General features: G+C 43.5%; 1 protein-coding gene across 1 annotated transcript in view; it reads left to right on the forward strand.

The window, feature by feature from the left end:
* LOC115129301 (leucine-rich repeat and calponin homology domain-containing protein 1-like) overlaps positions 1–24,151 on the forward strand; it is a 99,189-nt gene that overhangs the window by 35,104 nt on the left and 39,934 nt on the right. The window contains exons 2-5 of the mRNA XM_029659503.2: positions 16,031–16,175; positions 19,976–20,102; positions 20,640–20,745; positions 22,480–22,616. Of these exons, the coding sequence (XP_029515363.1) occupies positions 16,031–16,175; positions 19,976–20,102; positions 20,640–20,745; positions 22,480–22,616 (515 nt within the window). The remainder of the gene's footprint in view (positions 1–16,030; positions 16,176–19,975; positions 20,103–20,639; positions 20,746–22,479; positions 22,617–24,151) is intronic.

Genomic DNA, 24,151 nt, shown 5'->3' on the forward strand with positions numbered 1-24,151 from the left:
TATCTAAAAGCATAAATGAGAATAATGTATTAAAGTTGGCCTTTTCTTTTAATATTTTGGCCTTACCTAGTCCTCCTTTAAGACTCCATAATGTTTCATCTTTAGAACTGTTGTCATATGAAGCTTTATCATGTCATAAATATGAAGCATTGCTCTGTAATATGAGTAGTATTTTTATAATTTTTTTAAATTGGAATTTTGAAAAATCAAATGTGCTAATGTTTCTCTATATTGTTGAAAATATCAAAGTTCCAAAGTGGGATCTCTAAAAGTAGCAGAGTTATGATTCAGTTTGTACGCACTACCAACAGTGTGAATGTGAAAATAGATTCAAAATGTTCACACTCTGCTGGTGATTTGCAGGATGTGCAATGATACAATTAAGAGGAGGGCTCTGATTGGTTACATTGCCTGCTATGCCAATTTCTCTGAATAAAATGGGCCCTAACTTTAAAACTAGCCAAGATCCCACTTTGGAACCTTGATTAACCTGTTGAGTATATTATGTAAATGAAAAAATGACAAAAATAAGAGAATTATAAATGGTGTTTCATTATTCACGTTTACATTATTTTGAAATCCAAATTCTACTCTATTACAGAGCAAGCGGTAAAGAGTGAATGCGTGCATGTGTCTTGTCACATGAGTGTGTGTCAGAGGTAGTTTTTTTCTTCACCGTTTGAGCATACAAGCATTTCTGCGTAACCCACAATCATTCTGTCGTTTTTAAATTTTTTAAAATTTTATTTTACCCCTTTTTTTCTCCCCAATTTCGTGGTATCTAATTGTTGTAGTAGCTACTATCTTGTCTCATGTCATGCGTCCTCCGATACACAACCCAGCCAGCAGTGCGCATCCAACCCGGAAGCCAGCAGCACCAATGTGTCCGAGGCTACACCGTGCACCTGGCAACCTTGGTTAGCGCGCACTGCGCCCGGCCCGCCACAGGAGTCGCTGGTGCTTGATGAGACAAGGACTCTGATGAACCCAGGGACTCTGATGGCACAGCTGGCGCTGCAGTATAGCGCCCTTAACCACTGCGCCACCCGGGAGGCCTCCATTCTGTCGTTGTTGTTGGTGCTAAGCTGCGAAACTGTTTTCAAGAGTTGCACAGGAATCAGGTGAACATTATCTAGATTACTACTGTATTCATGTTCAGAAAGGTATGAGGTATGTACGACACAGCTGACCGTGTAAAACCCCCTCCTCAGTGTACTACAGGCATTAAAGGAAGCAGGAGTGAGAGTTTTGACTAAGCATTTTGCACCTGTGGAAGGTTGGCACCTGTTATTTTCAGAAAGACAAGAAAAACAAAGCTGAAACATGACCCTATAGTAGTTTCTTTTGAACTTCTGGTCCAATTTTCTTCTCACTTGTTATTTCAGGGCTCTCAGAGACTGTACACACTATGTCAACTGCACATTGTCTTCATTGCTCTGATCTGAATACAGCCTGTTAAAAATCAGCTAAAATAGGAGAGTCCCCTGTGTGTGTGTGTTCTTGTGTGTGTTTCCCAGCCCTATGGGGTCATGTAAAGGGCAGTGGGGTAGGATACTGAAACATCTCACCCTTGGGCCTTGAGCATGGGCCTTGAGCGTGTGTGTGTGAAGAGGAATGTTTTTTTTATTTTTACACTTTTGGGTTAGCATATGGTACTCCTACATACTCACACCACACACACACTAATCATGAAGTGTGTCAGGTCGAGAGACTGCTCGAGGCTTTGTGTGTGTGTGTGTGTGTGTGTGTGTGTGTGTGTGTGTGTGTGTGTGTGTGTGTGTGTGTGTGTGTGTGTGTGTGTGTGTGTGTGTGTGTGTGTGTGTGTGTGTGTGTCAGGGTTTCCTTTAGGAAAATGTGGCGCCAGACATTTGACCGGCAGCATTTTCATTTACCGGACATTTGAGAAATTTACCGGACCCATGTGCATTGGGTGCAAAACCTGATTAGGGCGTCCACCAACGGTGCTCAGAATGACAGAAATCACATTTAGATTATGGTAGTTCATATGAACAGAACATGCAAGTCGAGGATGCAACAATGTGCTGTCCTTCTTACTGAATTCTGAAGTGCACTTTGAAGATGTTAGAATAACTGTCCCCATTTACTTTTCCTCAGCCAATAAGACCAGTAACGAACAGCAACATCACTAGCCTATACCAATCCACTATCCCCCATAGTAGAAAAGTTAACCTATTCTATTGGTCAGCTTGTCTAGAAAGAAAGAGCCTATTCCAAACAGACTCTGGGACAGTTGTGGGACGATAGATCCCAAATGTGTACAACCAGTAGGCCTAGGCTACATAAAAAAACTGTAAAGAGCAATGAGTCTGATGCAAGAGATTAGAAAGCTTAGCTTAAAATGTTAAACTATTATTAAATATTATTTCTTCACATTATAAGGGAAGCAATGCACACAAGGCAGTAGGCTATGCGCGAATGTTCGTTACGTAATGCAATTAGTGGGAAAAAATTGTTAAAAGCTTACCGAACATGTGAGCGGTTTCATGTTACAGAGATGAAAATATCCGTTAGAAATTTAGAGAGAGGGGAGATCTAATATGCAACAACTAGCATGGGTTGCTAATATGACTAGGATAATGCCATTGGCTACTGGACAATGAAAGAAAGTTTATATAAAATAATTGCTTCCACGGATATGGTGAAATGTGATGCGCTGATGAAGCCTGCCTTTCTGTTTGAGATGCAGTAGCAGCAGCATGTGATGATAAATAAGATAGGCTTTATACTGTAGAATATACTGTACAAACGTGCCAATTTAATTCCACTAAATTATGCAAATGAACCTATAGACCAATAAGCATGACCAGTCAAACGTTTTTACATCGACTGGTATTTCCCTCAATTCCATCAGCATTATTTCACAATGGGAGTTTTTCTTCTGCTCCCAGACAATTCGCAAGCGGCAATTTTATTCATCAGCTTTTCCATTTTTTTGATCGGCCAAGTGCTGGCTATCACCGGCTAACGGAAATCCTGTTGTGTGTGTGGGGGAGGAGGGTATATTTAGGTCACGGGTGTCAGACTAGGAGACCACCTTGAGGCACAGTGATTCACCCCTTCACCTCCACCTGGCCGTCTCATTTGTGCTTCTCCTCTCCTTCTATTTCCCCATCCAACAATCAGCTGTGTGTGTGCTGTCTCTTTCTCTCCCTCTCTCTCTCTGTGCTGATGGAGACTGTGGTTCTTTAGACACAGATACTATAGCATACAGCAGTCAGCCTGCTGTCGTCTTTTTCTCTCTCCCCCTCTTACCGTTTTCTCTCCTCTCCCACACAGATGTGTATCACTAGCCACTTTAAACAATGCCACTTTATATAATATTTACATACCCAACATTACTCATCTCATATGTATATACTGTACTCTATACCATCTACTGCATCTTGCCTATGCTATTCGGCCATCACTCATTCATATATTTTTATGTACATATTCTTATTCATTCCTTTACACTTGTGTGTGTGTATAAGGTAGTTGTTGTGGAGTTGTTAGGTCAGATTACTTGTTAGATATTACTGCATGGTTGGAACTAGAAGCACAAGCATTTCGCTACACTCGCATTAACATCTGCTAACCATGTGTATGTGACAAATAAAAATGTATTTGATTTGGTCCCATGCCTATGAGTGTGCTGGATCACACACACAAGTACAGACTCTCTCTCTCTTCTCTCTTTCAATTCAAATTATATTTAAGGGGCTTTATTGGCATTGGAAACAAATGTTTCCATTGCCAAAGCAAGTGAAATAGATAATAAACAAAAGTGAAATAATGAACAGTTAACATTACACTCACAAACGTTCCAAAATATTAATATATACAGTGTTGTAATGATGTGCAAATAGTTCAAATAGGGAATAGTTCAAATAGGGACTAGGGAAAATAAATAAACATAAATATAGGTTGTATTTAAAATTATGTTGGTCTTCACTAGTTGCCCTTTTCTTGTGGCAACAGGTCACAAATCTTGCTGCTGTGATTGCACATTGTGGTATTTCACCCAGTAGATATGAGAGTTAATCAAAATTGGATTTGTTTTCGATTTGTAGGTCTGTGTAATTTGAGGGAAATATGTTTCTCTATGGTCATACATTTGGCAGGAGATTAGAAAGTGCAGCTAAGTTTCCATTTTGTGGCCAGTGTGCACATAGCCTGTCTTCTCTTGAGAGCCAGGTTGCCATCGGCAGCCTTTCTCAATAGCAAGGCTATGCTCACTGAGTTTGTAAATAGTCAAAGATTTCTTTAATTTTGGGTCAGTCATGGTGGTCAGGTATTCTGGCACTGGGTACTCTCTGTTTAGGGCCAAATAGCGTTCTAGTTTGCTCTGTTTTTTGTAAATGCTTTCCAATGTGTCAAGGCATTATCTTTTTGTTTTCTCACTATCTGGTTGGGTCTGATTGTGTTGCGGTCCTGGGGCTCTGTGGGGTCTGTTTGTGTTTGTGAACAGAGCCCCAGGACCAGCTTGCTTAGGGGGCTCTTCTCCAGGTTGGTAATGGCTTTGTTTTGGAAGGTTTGGGAATCACTTCCCTTTAGGTGGTTGTAGAATTTAACTTCTCTTTTCTGGATTTGATAATTAGCGGGTATCGGCCTAATTCTTCTCTGCATGCATTATTTTGTGTTTTACGTTGAACGCAGATTATATTTTTGTAGAATTCTGCATGCAGAGTCTAAATTTTTTGTTGTTGTCCCATTTTGTGAATTCTTGGTTGGTGAGCAGACCTCACAACCATGAAGGGCAAAGTATCTGATTCACATATTTTTTTGCCAGATCCTAATTGGGATGTCCAATTTTATGTTCCTTTTGATGGCATAGAAGACCCTTCTTGCCTTGTCTCTCAAATCGTTCACAGCTTTGTGAAGGTACCTGTGGCGCTGATGTTTAGGCCGAGGTATGTATAGTTTTTTTGCGTGCCCTAGGGCAATGGTGTCCTGACAACTGGACCTTTTTTGGAACCCCATTATTTTAGTCTTACTGAGATTTACTGTCAGGGCCCAGGTCTGACAGAATCTGTGCAGAAGATCTATGTGCTGCTGTAGGCCCTCCTTGGTTGGGGACAGAGGCACCAGATCATTGGCAAACAGTAGACATTTGACTTCAGATTCTAATAAGGTGAGGCCAGGTTCTGCAGACTGTTCTTGTGCCCTCGCCAATTCATTGATCTACAGCTCTGGAAATAATTGAGAGACCACGAAAAATGATCCGTTTCTCTGGTTTGACTATTTATAGGTATGTGTTTGGGTAAAAAAAAATGTTTTGTTTTATTCTATAAACTACTGACTGACAACATTTTTCCCAAATTCCAACTAAAAATATTGTCATTTAGAGCATTTATTTGCAGAAAATCACAACTGGTCAAAATAACAAAAAAAGATGCAGTGTTGTCAGACCTCAAATAATGCAAAGAAAATAAGTTCATATTCATTTTTAAACAACACAATACTAATGTTTTAACTTAGGAAGAGTTCACAAATCAATATTGGGTGGAATAATTTTTTTAAATCACAGCTTTCATGCGTCTTGGCATACTCTCCACCAGTCTTTCACATTGATGTTGGGTGACTTTATGCCACTCATGTCGCAAATATTCAAGCAGCTCAGGCTTTGTTTGATGGCTTGTGACCGTCCATCTTCCTCTTGATCACATTCCAGTAGTTTTCAATGGGGTTCAGGTCTGGAGATTGGGCTGGCCATGACAGGGTCATGATCTAGTGGTCCTCCATCCACACCTTGATTGACCTGGCTGTGTGGCATGGAGCATTGTCCTGCTGGAGAAAACAATCCTCAGATTTGGGGATCTTTGTCAGAGCAGAAGGAAGCAAGTTTTCTTCCAGGACAACCTTGTACACGTGGCTTGATTCATGCGTCATTCACAAAGACAAATCTGCCCGATTAAAGCCTTGCGGAAGCACCCCCAGATCCTCACCGATCCTCCACCAAATTTCATAGTGGGTGCGAGACACTGTGGCTTGTAGCCCTCTCCAGGTCTCGCACCCACTGAAATTTGGTGGAGGATAGCAGACCCTCATGCCAGATTGAGTTGAAAGCTTTTTTGAAATCAACAAAGCATGAGAAGACTGCCTTTGTTTTGGTTTGTTTGTCAATTAGGGTGTGCAGGGTGAATACGTGAGCTGTTGTACGGTAGTTTGGTAAAAAGCCAATTTGACACTTGCTCAGTACATTGTTTTTGCTGAAGAAATGTACGAGTCTGCTGTTAATGAGAATGCCGAGGATTGTCCCAAGGTTGCTGTTGACGCATATCCCCTGGTAGTTATTGGGGTCAAATTTGTCTCCACTTTTGTGGATTGGGGCGATCAGTCCTTTGTTCCAAATATTGTGGAAGATGTCAGAGCTGAGGATGATGTTAACCTGTTATGGCTGCAATCCCGATACCGGGATCGATATGGCAACTACCAGTGAAAATAGAGGGCGCCAAATTCAAACCACAGAAATCTCATAATTACAATTCCTAAAACATGTGTCTTATATCATTTTAAAGCTATTCTCGTTGTTAATCCCACCAAAGTGTCCGATTTCAAATAGGCTTTTCAGCGAAAGCACTACAAACGATTATGTTAGGTCTCCACCAAACCACAATAAGCACAGCTATTTTCCAGCAAAATATAGCATTCACAAAAAACAGAAATAAAGATCAAATGAATCACTAACCTTGAATTATCTTCATCAGATGACACTCATAGGACTTCATGTTAGACAATACATGCATGTTTTGTTTGATAAAGTTCATATTTATGTTAAAAAAAAATCTGAGTTTACATTGGCGCGCTAGATTCCCTAGTTCCAAAAACATCAAGTGATTTTGCATAGCCACATCATTCAACAGAAATACATAAATGTAGATGATAATACAAGTTATACACATGGAATTATAGACATACCTCTCCTTAATGCAACCACTGTGTCAGATTTCAAAAAAACTTTACGGAAAAAGAAACGCATACAATAATCTGAGACGGCGCTCAAAAGTAAAAACACCACAGCCGCAAAGATAGCGTCAACATAAACAAGAAATTACAGGATAAATATTCCCTTACCTTTGATGATCTACATCAGAAAGCACTCCAGAAATCCCAGGTCCACAATAAATGTTTGTTTTGTTCGAAAATGTCCATTATTTATGTCCAATTCTGGTCAGCGTTATATATCGGGCAAAAACTTCAAAAAGTGATATTACCGGTAGAAGAAACATTTCAAACTAAGTACAGAATCAATCATTAGGATGTTAACATATAGGTTCAATAAAGTTCCAACCGGAGTATTCCTTCTTGTCTTCGTGAGCAATGGAACGCAAGTACCATGAGGAAAAAGTGCGATCACAAAATGGCTGCTTGATGGACATCTGATATATTCTGCTCTCATTCCTGCTCTTTAGGCCAAAGGCAGATGACCTCAGGCCTTGTATATTCCAGGATGAGATAGTAAAAGCTTTCTGTTCCATAATGTCTAGTGTTGTTTTTGCATGGTTTAGGCCCGGACCATCACAGTAGATGTGAGTAGAGCATGTTGAGCATCTGATATATACCTCTTAGGTCGCAGGATGGGGTTTGGGCGGGTGTAATAGTGGGGGTTGGGTAGGGCTGGGCGATAAATCAATATCAATGATTATCGACGTAATTACTTCCCTCAATAACGATATAAAAACCTTTTAGATTAATTTTCAATAATGTCGATATAGAGTAATTAGGTACAGCAGTCCATTTCACCTCTGTGACCCAGCAGGAACGTGCGGAGAAGTGACAATATGCACGTGGAGAGGTATACGCCCACTAAAAACCACTTAGCACCTCGAGTGATGGAGTCGCCAATATTAACCACGAAAAATGAGTGATGTAGGTGAAAACAGTGGTAGTGATGTAGGTGAAAACAGTGGTAGTGATGTAGGTGAAAACAGTGGTAGGGATGTAGGTGAAAACAGTGGTAGTGATGTAGGCGAAAACAGTGGCAGTGATGTAGGTGAAAACAGTGGTAGTGATGTAGGTGAAAACAGTGGTAGTGATGTAGGTGAAAACAGTGGTAGTGATGTAGATGAAAACAGTGGTAGTGATGTAGGTGAAAACAGTGGCAGTGATGTAGGTGAAAACAGTGGTAGTGATGTAGGTGAAAACAGTGGCAGTGATGTAGATGAAAACAGTGGTAGTGATGTAGGTGAAAACAGTGGCAGTGATGTAGGTGAAAACAGTGGTAGTGATGTAGGTGAAAACAGTGGCAGTGATAGCCATAGAGAAGGAGCAGCTTCCAACAAAGAAATGATTGATAAAAAGGGTTCATCTGAAGCTATAGCAGAGGGGCTCATTGACGCTCTCGCCTCCTGGGGACTCAGTCAAGGCAGACAGGTCTGCATAACAAAGGATAGTGGTGTGAACGTGGTGAAGGCTGCTCAAATCAACAAATGGACCCGACTACAATGTTTTGGACATTGTCTGCACTTGGCCATTGGTAAGTAACCTTGTCAATTGTGTATATTGAAGTGATTGGTTAGAGTGAACTAAATGTGATTTTTTCCCCCCCATCAACTGATTAAGTTAGATATTATATTTGTACATAACTAAAGGCATTATTGTGATTTTTTAAATTTATTAATATCTCTTGATTTCTCTTAGAGAGAGTGGGTAGAGACAAATGGGTGGATCGAGCATTTGGAGTATGTAAGAAAGTGGTAGGTGCCTTTTCCTATTGGTAGAAAAAGAAGAGAGACCTGGCAGTTGCTCAAAAAGAACACAACCCACCCCAGAACAAGTTGGTGACAGAGTCGCCTACCAGGTGGGGATCACGTCAAAAGATGGTGCAAAGAGTCCTGGAGTAGGAGAAAGACATTTCACAGGTCTTGTCCAGTGACAAGAAGACCTGGCACTGGTCACTTATACAGATATAGATATAGATGTTCTTGAGTCCATCAACCAGGCATTGACCCCACTCCTCGAATTCACAGATGCTCTGTCGGGTGAGTCTTATGTCAGTGTGTCTTACCTAAAGCCAGTACTACACCTGTTCAATACAGAGGTCATGAAACCTGATGATGGTGAAACAGAGCTCACCCAAACCATCAAAACGATAGTAATGGACTATCTGAATGAGAAATATGATGATCTAGCCCAAGATGACCTCCTGGACATGGCCTCATTGGTCGACCCTCGGGTTTAAAACACATTACATCAAAGAGGAGAAGGTGGGCCACATAAAAGCAAGAGCTGTCTCAGAAATGGTCAATGAGGGACATGAAAACCCAAGCCCAGCACAGGGAGACTGTGGTGAAGCTGCTGCTTCACCACAACTGACAGTTAAAAAGAGAAAGTCACTGGGCAGTTTTTTCAAAAATCCCTTCAGTCTCCTGATGCTGACAGTGAAACCAATCCACTGGACTGGTGGAAGATCCACCCAAAGAACTTTCCCAAAGTCAGTCACATGGCAAAGCGCTACCTGTGCATTCCTGCCCACCCCAACATAGTGACCTACCATAGGGCAGTTTTAAAGCCTGAGACCGTAGACAGACTTGTCATCACCCATGATGTGCCATTAGGCTCAACTACCCCAACATAAACGGTGATGTGCCATTAGGCTCAACTACCCCAACATAAACTGTGAGGTGCCATTAGGCTCAACTACCCCAACATAAACTGTGATGTGCCATTGCCACCCCAACATAAACTGGCTGCCAACTACCCCAACATAAACTGTGATGTGCCATTAGGCTCAACTACCCCAACATAAACTGTGATGTGCCATTAGGCTCAACTACCCCAACATAAACTGTGATGTGCCATTAGGCTCAACTACCCCAACATAAACTGTGATGTGCCATTAGGCTCAACTACCCCAACATAAACTGTGATGTGCCAGCCATAAACTGTGATGTGCCATTAGGCTCAACTACCCCAACATAAACTGTGATGTGCCATTAGGCTCAACTACCCCAACATAAACTGTGATGTGCCATTAGGCTCAACTCATGATGTGCCAACATAAACTGTGGCTCAACTACCCCAACATAAACTGTGATGTGTAGGAAACTGTGATGTGCCATTACATAAACTGTGATGTGCCATTAGGCTCAACATAAACTGTGATGCCATTGCCATAAATGATGTGCCATTAGGCTCAACTACCCTACCCCAACATAAACTGTGATGTGCCATTAGGACCCCAACATAAACTGTGATGTGCCATTAGGCTCAACTACCCCAACATAAACTGTGATGTGCCATTAGGCTCAACTACCCCAACATAAACTGTGATGTGCCATTAGGCTCAACTACCCCAACATAAACTGTGATGTGCCATTAGGCTCAACTACCCCAACATAAACTGTGATGTGCCATTAGGCTCAACTACCCCAACATAAACTGTGATGTGCCATTGGGCTCAACTACCCCAACATAAACTGTGATGTGCCATTAGGCTCAACTACCCCAACATAAACTGTGATGTGCCATTAGCCTCAACTACCCCAACATAAACTGTGATGTGCCATTAGGCTCAACTACCCCAATATAAACTGTGATGTGCCATTAGCCTCAACTACGCCAACATAAACTGTGAAAGGTGATGTGCCATTAGGCTCAACTACCCCAACATAAACTGTGATGTGCCATTAGGCTAGGCTCAACTACCCCAACATAAACTACCCCAACATAAACTGTGATGTGCCATTATGGTACCCCAACATAAACTGTGATGTGCCATTAGGCTCAACTACCCCAACATAAACTGTGATGTGCCATTAGGCTCAACTACCCCAACATAAACTGTGATGTGCCATTAGGCTAACTACCCCAACATAAACTGTGATGTGCCATTAGGCTCAACTACCCCAACATAAACTGTGATGTGCCATTAGGCTCAACTACCCCAACATAAACTGTGATGTGCCATTAGGCTCAACTACCCCAACATAAACGGTGATGTGCCATTAGGCTCAACTACCCCAACATAAACTGTGATGTGCCATTAGGCTCAACTACCCCAACAGCCATTAGGCTCAACTACCCCAACATAAACTGTGATGTAGCTCAACTACCCCAACAAAAACTGTGATGTGGGCTCAACTACCCCAATATAAACTGTGATGTGCCATTAGGCTACCCCAATATAAACTGTGATGTGCCATTGGCCTTACGCCAACATAAACTGTGATGTGCCATTAGGCTCAACTACCCCAACATAAACGGTGATGTGCCATTAGGCTCAACTACCCCAACATAAACGGTGATGTGCCATTAGGCTCAACTACCCCAACATAAACTGTGATGTGCCATTGGGCTCAACTACCCCAATATAAACTGTGATGTGCCATTAGGCTCAACTACCCCAATATAAACTGTGATGTGCCATTAGCCTCAACTACGCCAACATAAACTGTGATGTGCCATTGGGCTCAACTACCCCAACATAAACTGTGATGTGCCATTAGGCTCAACTACCCCAACATAAACTGTGATGTGCCATTAGGCTCAACTACCCCAACATAAACTGTGATGTGAGGCTCAACACCCCAACATAAACTGTGATGTGCCATTAGGCTCAACTACCCCAATATAAACTGTGATGTGCCATTAGCAACATAAACGGTGATGTGCCCTCAAACATAAACTGTGATGTGCCATTAGGCTCAACTACCCCAACATAAACTGTGATGTGCCATTAGGCTCAACTACCCCAACATAAACTGTGATGTGCCATTAGGCTCAACTACCCCAACATAAACTGTGATGTGCCATTAGGCTCAAATAACATAAACTGTGAGTGAGGCTCAACTACAACATAAACTGTGATGTGCAGTTTTAAACTGTGATGTGCCATTAGGCTCAACTACCCCAATAAACTGTGATGTGCCATTAGGCTCAACTACCCCAACATAAACTGTGATGTGCCATTAGGCTCAACTACCCCAACATAAACTGTGATGTGCCATTAGGCTCAACTACCCCAACATAAACTGTGATGTGCCATTAGGCTCAACTACCCCAACATAAACTGTGATGTGCCATTAGGCTCAACTACCCCAACATAAACTGTGATGTGCCATTAGGCTCAACTACCCCAACATAAACTGTGATGTGCCATTAGGCTCAACTACCCCAACATAAACTGTGATGTGCCATTAGGCTCAACTACCCCAACATAAACGGTGATGTGCCATTAGGCTCAACTACCCCAACATAAACTGTGATGTGCCATTAGGCTCAACTACCCCATTATATAAACATGTGATGTGCCATTAGGCTCAACTACGCCAACATAAACTGTGATGTGCCATTAGGCTCAACTACCCCAACATAAACTGTGATGTGCCATTAGGCTCACTGTGACTACCCCAACATAAACTGTGATGTGCCATTAGGCTCAACTACCCCAACATAAACTGTGATGTGCCATTGGGCTCAACTACCCCAACATAATAAACTGTGATGTGCCATTAGGCTCAACTACCCCAATATAAACTGTGATGTGCCATTAGCCTCAACTACCCCAACATAAACTGTGATGTGCCATTAGGCTCAACTAACAACATAAACTGTGATGTGCCATTAGGCTCAACTACCCCAACATAAACTGTGATGTGCCATTAGGCTCAACTACCCCAACATAAACTGTGATGTGCCATTAGGCTCAACTACCCCAACATAAACTGTGATGTGCCATTAGGCTCAACTACCCCAACATAAACTGTGATGTGCCAAGGCTCAACTACCCCAACATAAACTGTGATGTGCCATTAGGCTCAACTACCCCAACATAAACTGTGATGTGCCATTAGGCTCAACTACCCCAACATAAACTGTGATGTGCCATTAGGCTCAACTACCCCAACATAAACTGTGATGTGCCATTAGGCTCAACTACCCCAACATAAACTGTGATGTGCCATTAACTGGCTCAACTACCCCAACATAAACTGTGATGTGCCATTAGGCTCAACTACCCCAACATAAACTGTGATGTGCCATTAGGCTCAACTACCCCAACATAAACTGTGATGTGCCATTAGGCTCAACTACCCCAACATAAACTGTGATGTGCCATTAGGCTCAACTACCCCAACATAAACAGGCTCAACTACCCCAACATAAAATGTGCCATTAGGCTCAACTACCCCAACATAAACTGTGATGTGCCATTAGGCTCAACTACCCCAACATAAACTGTGATGTGCCATTAGGCTCAACTACCCCAACATAAACTGTGATGTGCCATTAGGCTCAACTACCCCAACATAAACTGTGATGTGCCATTAGGCTCAACTACCCCAACATAAACTGTGATGTGCCATTAGGCTACCCCAACATAAACTACCAACCAACATAAACTGTGATGTGCCATGCTCAACTACCCCAACATAAACTGTGATGTGCCATTAGGCTCAACTACCCCAACATAAACTGTGATGTGCCATTAGGCTCAACTACCCCAACATAAACTGTGATGTGCCATTAGGCAACTCAACATAAACTGTGATGTGCCATTAGGCTCAACTACCCCCATAAACAACATAAACTGTGATGTGCCATTAGGCTCAACTACCCCAACATAAACTGTGATGTGCCATTAGGCTCAACTACCCCAACATAAACTGTGATGTGCCATTAGGCTCAACTACCCCAACATAAACTGTGATGTGCCATTAGGCTCAACTACCCCAACATAAACTGTGATGTGCCATTAGGCTCAACTACCCCAACATAAACTGTGATGTGCCATTAGGCTAACAGTTCTAATGCATATTGACTTGCTCTATTTATTTATTTATTTCTTGCTGATGACTTGTAAGGGTTTACAGCTTAAACAAAAGTGGAGTTAAAATGTTATCTGTGAGTTCTACTTCTGACATTAAACAAGAAACATTAAAGCTTTTGGTTTGTTCAGGCATCTTTTTAAACATTATTTGATTAATATCGTGATAATTATCGTTATCGATTGGAGAAAAAAATATATATATACACAGATTGGAATCATTAAAACTAGTTTTTCAACCACTCACAAATTTCTTGGGATATTATACAAAAGTGAAATAAACAAAAATGATCAGTAAACATTACACTCACAGAAGTTCCAAAAGAATAAAGACATTACAGATGTCTCACATAAAGGAGGAGTGGAAATAATGTAAAGCAACATGTTTCTGAGTGCTCTCTGTAGGGAGATGTTAGTGAAAGAGGTCTGGTCTCTGATAACTCATAATGACACTGTTTACTGCCTACACACACACTGCTTCCTCTCCATCACACACCTTGTATTATACCTTTTATAGGGTCACGTAGTAATAGGCCACTCCGAGCCTAACCAGGAAACCTGTCTGCGTGGCTTTGTGTAGGCTACATGTATACGTGTCTGCCCATCTGATTGTATAGCTATGGTGTTAAGGGTGAATCCATCCCATGGGGATTATTGTTCCCTTCACTTCATTTCCTGTACTGGTTCTGGGGAAGTTTTCAGCATGCTGTGTATTGACTGATTGGCTTCTGTGTGTTTCAGACATTACAAACACACTTTCAAAACACATTTGTGTTTGAGTGTGTCTATCTGCGTAAGTAAGTATATACTGTAGGTCTAAAACTAACTAGGCCCCTATGTGTGCCTATGTATTTAAACTATGTGCTGACGGAGTGTGTGAGGGTTGATGGCTAACTCTGCAGGGAGAGATGGAGAGAGGGAAAATGAGGGAGACAGAGCTTGTGAAAGCGATGGATAGCAAGAAAGAGGGAGGAGAGAGTGGGAGGTAGGAAATGAGGAGGGATGGTGGTGGGGTTGTTAGTTCTCTGTTTCACAGGGAGATGCGGTTCAGCGGAAATATGAGAGAGAGACAGAGAGAGAGAGAGAGAGAGAGAGAGATGTAAAAGTCTGCTTTCTGGAAACAATTCAGTCTGGGATAGCTGAGGTCGGGATTGACCCTGGGGGGATTTGCCCTAGGCCATGTTATCATCAGTGTTGCATCACATGACCATTGTATCGCCCATAATGCCTGCCCTGCAAAAACACACACACACACACACACACACACACACACACACACACACACACACCCGTCCCCACACCCCAATATGTGTCTCAGTTTGAGCCTTAATCTGTCTGTCATGCCCATACCAAGCCACCCTCAGGTAACATCCAAGATGTTAATGTTGTTGTAGCGTAACAGGAGCTGTCTCTCATTAGATGTGTAGTGTAGTATGAGGTGGTCGTAATGTGATGCTAGATTCACTGTAGGTGATTTGTCTTTATAAATACAAACCACAGGAGGTTGGTGGCACCTTAATTGGGGAGAACGGGCTTGTGTTAATGACTGGATCAGAATCAGTGGAATGGTATCAAATACATCAAACTCTGTTTCCAGGTGTTTGATGCCTTTCCATTCGCTCCGTTCCAGCCATTATTATGAGCCATCCTCGCCTCAGCAGCCTCCTGTGATACACAGATATTACACACATATAAGCACACACGCACACTCACACACATTGTGATGTTATTTTCAGGCCTCAGTCCTCATTATTTCCATTCAGCGCTACTAGTGCTAGCAGGCCTTTGAGTCACACTGAAGCTGTTTTGCTTGAACGGAAGATCAACTATGAGTAGCATTTTGATTCTGAGTGTTGCTGTTTTTAACTGAACTTCCTTCCATTGTGGTGTCTGTGACGTCATACAGGCTTCCTTATAGACATGAGCGTTTTAGGACATCACAGTTGAATTCACTAAATCACCGTGGAACAATGGGCAGCAGTGGAGCGGAGCTAATCTGAACAGTGAACATAGTAGCTAACTGATATCACTGTTATTCGCTGTTGTGAGACCGTAGCCAAGAATACAGGAAGTCTTGTGCTAACCTGTAGCCTTGTACAGTTTAGCTCAGTCCCCCTCCAAGGCTATTCTCTCCCTGTTGGTAAACTGGGTTGTATGGAGGTACTGAGCTTGGGAGAGAGACACCTAGTGGCACTAGTATACATCTGCAGGTGATATCTGTCTCTTCTTCCTATTTCTTTCTCTCTCTCCCTCTCTCGTCAGACCTGTCAAGGAATCGTTTGGCAGAGGTCCCCTCGGAGGTGTGTCACCTGGTCGCCTTGGAATCGCTGAACCTCTATCACAACTGTATCAAAACTATTCCTGACACCATCATCAACCTACAGTCACTCACCTCCTTAAACCTCAGGTAAGAGTTGGACATACTGTTAACAGGTGACTGTGTTGAGTGAGAAACACATTCGTTTTCAATGTTATTAGAAACACCTCCAATCTTTTTCCAAGAGTTGCTGAATATCAGTGGTTGATCCTTAAAGTTGTGTTTGCACAGATATCCCTATGAGGTGCCATTATTGGTTCAGTAATGGGTTAAATACATTAGATGTCAGTTGATATTTGATAGGCAGCAGAGGTTTAACAGTTAGCAGGTGTCAGTTTGGCCCAGGGCTTGTTAAGACCCAGGTGTTTGGTGCCAACTGTTCCCCAGGGCCGACATGCTTGTTAGCCTTCCGCATCACGACACCTCTCAACGGGCTGATGTCACCACTTCCATCCTCATGGCAGGACCATAAGGCAACAACACATCCTGTCTGTCTGTGTTTGTGTAATACGCTATGATCTCATACCCAGGTCACTCTAACTGTTTCATTCTATCTTTCTCCAGTGTCCACTCCTTCTTTATCTAGCCATCGACAGAGAGAGAGATAGAAAATGAGAGAGTGAGCGAGAGAGAAAGAAGGGCAGAGGGAGAGGAGAGAGAGAGATATGTAGGGAGAGGGAGACATAAAGGGAGAGAGGAGGAGTCATCATATCAGTGCTAACCTGTTTTTTTTTACTGCCGGCTGTATGCATCATCAACCTGAGACAAGCTCAGTAGTCTCTGTACTTCATGTCTCTAATCTCTTCATTCATGCTCACACCACCGTGTAACTGGGGCAAGTGCGTTAGTCATATCTCTAAGACAGACAGACAGACAGACAGACACATGCGCATGCATGAATATATGCATGTTGTGTTTCGGTCATATTGCTCAGGTTAAGTTAATTAGTAATTTAATAAGTGATTAATTTAATTAGTTATCTAAATGCTACACCTGAAGGGAGTGTAAGTCTAGTTTATCTTCTCATCACTGAGCCTCAGTTGGCGATAGCTGATGTAGTGCATGCGTGTGTGTCTGAGTATAATGTGATGTGAGTGCCCCAGTGACAGCACCAGGGGATGTGTTTTACACCACTAGACAGGAATGTTATTGGATGCCATGGAGACACCGACAGATAGTCAGATTTAAATGTGTAGCTTTTCATATCGCAGTCAAAACAGGAAATAGAGAACGCTCTCCATGTCTGCACCAGGAACACATAAAAAGGACTGCTTTATTTTTTAGGATCGTTCTGTTCCTGGCCTGTATCACGATGGAAAGAGAATGAAAGCTCTTTGTTGTCTAGATCAGTGGTTCCCAACCAGGGGTACTAGGACAACCAGGGGTGCTAGGACAACCAGGGGTGCTCGGACAACCAGGGGTACTAGGACAACCAGGGGTACTAGGACAACCAGGGGTGCTCGGACAACCAGGGGTACTAGGACAACCAGGGGTACTAGGACCACCAGGGGTACTAGGACCACTAGGGGTACTAGGACCACTAGGGGTACTAGGGCAACCAGGGGTACTAGGGCAACCAGGGGTACTAGGGCAACCAGGGGTACTAGGACAACCAGGGGTACTAAGACAACCAGGGGTACTAGGACCACTAGGGATACTTGGACACCCAGGGGTACTTGGACCACTAGGGGTACTTAGACCACCAGGGGTACTACGACAACTAGGAGTACTTGGACAACCAGGGGTACTTGGACCACTAGGGGTGCTTGCCCTATCCACACGAGATACTTGAGAAGACTCAAGAGACCATAGGTCTACTTCAGGGATATCCCCCGGGAAGAGAAAAGTTCAGTTGGTGGTACAGTAACTACAGTATCTAGACCACTAGTGTAGATAGAGCTTTGGCACTTGTGAAAAAACAGCTACCTTTTTTTGAAGTTGTCTAGGAAATTAGATGAAGGCTGTTTGGAGCTGCCAGCTGTTGTTATCATGTTGTGTCATGGAGTTTACTGATTTCTATTGCTGCGTTTTAGTGTGATGTTCTTTCATTCTGTCAGCTTTTATTTAGTCAGTCAGCTTTTACTGCGAACTATTGTAATGCTAGCTTGTTGCTCTATTGCGTTAGCTTGTGCTGTTGTGCTAGCTGCAGTACAGTGTAGTGGGAGTGTAGTGTGTGCTCCGTATGATTGTGTTTTTGCCTAATGATGTGATGTGGTTCTTGTGATGTGGTCCTAGCTGACAGCTCCTAGCTCCTCTCTCTTGGCCTGTGTGTTGTTATGTTACTACTCCACAGGGGGTTGCATTCCGCTAACATAGTTAGCTAACGCTAGCTAATGCTGTTTTGAATGAAAACTATTTTTACCTACACATTGAAGAAGGCTGCAAAGTTGAAACGTCTGTGTACACTATGAAGTAAGCTTTATCTTTTTGAGTGCAGACCCATCACACTTAGCTAACATTATTGGATTCAGCCAGTGTTGTCTATACATTCTCATTCCGTCTGTAATCTCTTGGATCAGAGACGGAGACCGTGTTTGACATCTCTGGCTCTGTGGAGCCTTTGGCAAGCCCCTGGACTGCACAGTGATACAGCTAGATATGATGCAACACTACACATGCATGCAAACTCGAAAGCATGCAGGCACACATGCAAACATACACACAGGAACCCACAGCAAACACACACACACACACACAGGAACCCACTGTGTGTGTGGGAACAGCTGGATAAACTCAATTTGATTTAATTTCCTGAATATTCCTGCCAGTGCTGAGTCAGAGGACCTAAAGTCCCCACAAGTAAAACAAGGAAAATTCTCCCTTGTGGGGCATTTCCCATGTCCCCATGAGGACAAAGGCTATTTTAAGCTTAGGGGATAGGGTTAGAGTTACAATTAGGTTTAGGGTTAGGTTAGGGTTAGGGTTTAGGGAAAGTAGGATTCTGCATGTAAATCCATTTTTGGTCTCCACGAGGATAGAAGAACAAAGCGCATGTTTGTGTGTGTACCGATGGGTCATTTCCAGGGTCATTTGTAGCCTTTGATGTGGAGTGGAGAACTTATTTTCTCTGGGGTCATCTGTAAACCACTCTGCTCATACTCTGCTCTATCAATGGTCTCTCTCCCAGCCACTGACCCCCTGCCGTGTGCTGGCTAACTGCAGCTGTAAGCTGGAGACAGTACACCAGAAGCCTGTTTTATGAGAGGTTTAAACTGCTTGGAGGTGTTCTACTCTGTTTACGAAAGGACTTGGATTGTTTTAAAGCATTTTGGCTAACTGCTAGTGTAAGCCAGGGAGGGAACACCACAATCCTCTTTTTATTAAGGGTTTTTGGAGGGTTTGGGGGCTGTTTTGTCATGCTGGACTGAACTAGATTGAGATTCAGGTTGTGCGTGTTTATGTTTTGCATAAGTACAGTACAGTGCTGGGAGAGGAAGTATTTATGGGAAAGCTAATGAGTAGTTTGTCCCCATGGGGCATTCTGTTTCTTACACTACACTAGACACAAACAGTCATAAACACTGACTCACTGACTCGTGTAATGTAAATATGAATACCATTATGCAACACATTGTTACAATGCAGTTAGTGCTCTTTGCCTTCTCTCTCTTAAGTTGAATTGGTTTAGACATTTTAATCTTTTATATTTTCCTATGTAATCAAAAGCTGCTTAACAAGTCTTCCTCCCATTGGATATATCCATGAATAAGGTCCAACACACATCTCATCTAACACCTTTTATTGAAGTTTCCATCCGAATAGATCTTTGTCAGCTCTAGATGGTAGACACTCTGGACATCCCGTTCATCTCTCTGATCTGCATCTCTCAGTGTCAGTCGTCATGCTGTCCCAGGCTGTGTGTAATAATATATAACAATGTGTGTTCACAGTCGGAACCAGCTGTGTGCTCTGCCAGCCTGCCTGTGTGGGTTGCCCCTACGAGTCCTCAATGCCAGCAACAACAAGCTGGTGTGTATACCTGAGGCCATCGGTCAGCTCAGGAGCCTCATGGAGCTGGTAAGACTCTCTCTCTCTCTCTCTCTCTCTCTCTCTCTCTCTCTCTCTCTCTCTAAAAATGCCAGTGTCAGACTCAGCTCTTAGTTTCCTGTGTGAGTTCCTGGCCAAGCTTAGCCTTACGTAACTGTACTGTTCTTCACTGAGGGGTGAAATGAATGGAACCAGCCCTAATGGAGCTAGCGCTGCCTGTAAACAGGAAACAGGGGAGGAGGGGAGACTTTGTTTGACTCCATGTGAGGAGACAGGCTAGACCAGTGGAATAGGAAGCAATGTGGCTGTAATAGGGATGTGTCATGAGCCATATAAACCTCTTACCTTAGTTCCTGTACACCAGGGGTGACCAACCATCCTCCTAAAGAGCTACTGGGTTTACAGACCAGACCTTCTCTAACACACCTGATTCTACTAATCTGCTGCTCATCATTACCTTGATTAGTTTAAAGCTGGTGTGTTTGTGTAGGACTAGAACAAAATCCTGCACATGCACCAGAAAGTGATATGTGTTTGAGTTAACGCTGTGCGTTGTGCCCCCTACAGGATGTGAGCTGTAATGAGATCACTGCTCTGCCCCGTCACATCGGCCGACTCAAGACCCTCCGAGAACTCAACGTCCGCAGGAACCTGCTCTGTGTCCTTCCTGAAGGTGAGTTTAACCTCTGTTCACAATAGTTTAAGCTCTTGTGAACAGGGAAACGTCCACATGTGCATCTAGGAAATATCAATCTACTCCATGCTATATTGCAAGCCCAGCCAAATAAGAGCCAGACAGATCTACAATAACTGTATCTGTGTCCAAGATGTCTATGATCCAGTCTCCTGGTATGTCTCATGGCCCAGGGGTATTGAGCAGTACTAGTCTTTGTGAGTTGAGATGTCTAGCAGAGCAGTGTTTCCCAACTCCAGTCATCAAGTACCTCCAACAGCACACACTTTTGTTGTAGCTCTCAGAAAATGTGTGCTCATTGAGGGCTTGATGATAGGTTGACAAGTTGAATCAGGTGTGCCTGACCGGGGCTACAACAAAAAGGTGTGCTGTTGGGGTACTGGAGGACTGGAGTTGGGAAACACTGCTACAGAATAAAATACGTATATGTGACAGCAGAGCTCTCTAAGTTCCAGAGATGTCGCCTGTCGTCTGTCAGAACCTGGCAACCTCTCATTGTCTGAATGGGGGACCAGTATTATTCTGAACATTCTTCCGACATATTTTCCCCGGTTGCGTCTCTGTAGTAGATTTACAGTCGGTGATTTCTGATCATGCTGCAGATGCTCCATCTATCCTCTCTGGGTTTGATTGATGAGCCTGGATCTGGCCAGGCGGCTCGACTCCCATGGGTGGAGGACAGGAGTGGAGACAGGGGATTGGAGCCCTGGGGAGGATGGGGGATGTTGGGAAATAGAGTTTTAGATTGTTTGTTGAACTTTTGGGGCATCACTCCTTAAATGTATTTTGGAGAGACTCCCTTCCTGGGCCACAAGGCACAAAATTATTGTAGTTGACCTGCCAAAAAATGTTTCTTTGTTTTTTTTGTTGTTGTTACCTATACAGTAGGTGATATGGATGCTGAAAATATTGTTGCGATTTCCCCCTTTTTATACTGAATGATGGTAAAAAAATCCCTCATAGAAGTTATTCTAAGGGGTGACCTTGAGAGACTTTCTCATTTCAGCTAATTAAGAGAAGTAGTGTACTCTGCTGGTTGGTTTTAAAAATAATATTTGGGGCTCTCCTTCATCGCCTCCCAGCTAAGATTATCTCTGTCGTCTCAGAGGGATTTTAATTATAAAAGGTTGTCAGAGAGATAAAGTCATAATTGTTTTGCTTGAATTACGACCTCTTGGGGAATGTGTTGCTGGCACAGAATTGCTGAGACTCTCTCACGCTGTCTTTGTTACTATTTCTCTGTTACTCTTTCTCACTCTCTGTCATTGACCTATCACTGTCTATTTTCTCTATCTGATTTCAGGAATACTTTATCCCATTTTTACCATAAAATGCATGTGATACGACAAAGCTACACCAGTTACACCCAGCCTAATAGCTGTTATTTATTTTATCAGTATTTTCCAATGTAAGTCTGTGGTTTTCTTCTGTTTCCTAACAATGTCTCTTCTCTCATATTGACTGGGTCATAGTGGTTTGTGCTGAGCTTAGCGCCTAGGATATGTTCCTCCAGTTTATTTTTAACTTTTGGCAAGGTCCACGTTAGCTGAACTTTGGCAGTGAGGGAGTCTTGAAGTATCAGGGCTGCCTCTGCTGGGATCTGGGTTTGTAGTGGGGAAAAGTTCTGTCTGATGATCCCAGTGCACAAACACACACACATACACACACAACAATTACTCCTCTAACTCTAGGGCCTGTGTGTTCGTCCCTCAGACTTGGCGGAGCTTCCCCTGGTGAAATTGGACTTTTCCTGTAACAAGGTGTCTACCATCCCAGTGAGCTACAGGAAGATGGCCCAGCTCCAGAACCTACAGCTGGAGAACAACCCCTTACAGAGCCCCCCTGCACAGGTCGGTCTGGGGCTACGACTGTCTCCACAGCTTGACATGACATATGGAATATACACTGCTCAAAAAAATAAAGGGAACACTAAAATAACACATCCTAGATCTGAATGAATGAAATATTCTTATTAAATACTTTTTTCTTTACATAGTTGAATGTGCTGACACCAAAATCACACAAAAATTACCAATGGAAATCAAATTTATCATCCCATGGAGGTCTGGATTTGGAGTCACACTCAAAATTAAAGTGGAAAAGCACACTACAGGCTGATCCAACTTTGATGTAATGTCCTTAAAACAAGTCAAAATGAGGCTCAGTAGTGTGTGTGGCCTCCACGTGCCTGTATGACCTCCCTACAACGCCCGGGCATGCTCCTGATGAGGTGGCGGATGGTCTCCTGAGGGATCTCCTCCCAGACCTGGACTAAAGCATCCGCCAACTCCTGGACAGTCTGTGGTGCAACGTGGCGTTGGTGGATGGAGCGAGACATGATGTCCCCGATGTGCTCAATTGGATTCAGGTCTGGGGAACGGGCGGGCCAGTCCATAGCATCAATGCCTTCCTCTTGCAGGAACTGCTGACACACTCCAGCCACATGAGGTCTAGCATTGTCTTGCATTAGGAGGAACCCAGGGCCAACCGCACCAGCATATGGTCTCACAAGGGGTCTGAAGATCTCATTTCGGTACCTAATGGCAGTCAGGCTACCTCTGCGAGCACATGGAGGGCTGTGCGGCCCCCCAAAGAAATGCCACCCCACACCATGACCAACCCACCGCCAAACCGGTCATGCTGAAGGATGTTGCAGGCAGCAGAACGTTCTCCACGGCGTCTCCAGACTGTCACGTCTGTCACATGTGCTCAGTGTGAACCTGCTTTAATCTATGAAGAGCACAGGGCGCCAGTGGCGAATTTGCCAATCTTGGTGTTCTCTGGCAAATGCCAAACGTCCTGCACGGTGTTGGGCTGTAAGCACAACCCCAACCTGTGGACGTCGGGCCCTCATACCACCCTCATGGAGTCTGTTTCTGACCGTTTGAGCAGACACATGCACATTTGTGGCCTGCTGGAGGTCATTTTGCAGGGCTCTGGCAGTGCTCCTCCGGCTCCTCCTTGCACAAAGGCGGAGGTAGCGGTCCTGCTGCTGGGTTGTTGCCCTCCTACGGCCTCCTCCACGTCTCCTGATGTACTGGCCTGTCTCCTGGTAGCGCCTCCATGCTCTGGACACTACGCTGACAGACACAGCAAACCTTCTTGCCACAGCTCGCATTGATGTGCCATCCTGGATGAGCTGCACTACCTGAGCCACTTGTGTGGGTTGTAGACTCCGTCTCATGCTACCACTAGAGTGAAAGCACCGCCAGCATTTAAAAGTGACCAAAACATCAGCCAGGAAGCATAGGAACTGAGAAGTGGTCTGTGGACCCCACCTGCAGAACCACTCCTTTATTGGGGGTGTCTTGCTAATTGGCTATAATTTCCACCTGTTGTCTATTCCATTTCCCCAACAGCATGTGAAATGTATTGTCAATCAGTG

The sequence above is a fragment of the Oncorhynchus nerka genome, linkage group LG1 (genome assembly GCF_034236695.1).
Source record: "Oncorhynchus nerka isolate Pitt River linkage group LG1, Oner_Uvic_2.0, whole genome shotgun sequence".
NCBI classification, from domain to species: domain Eukaryota; kingdom Metazoa; phylum Chordata; class Actinopteri; order Salmoniformes; family Salmonidae; genus Oncorhynchus; species Oncorhynchus nerka.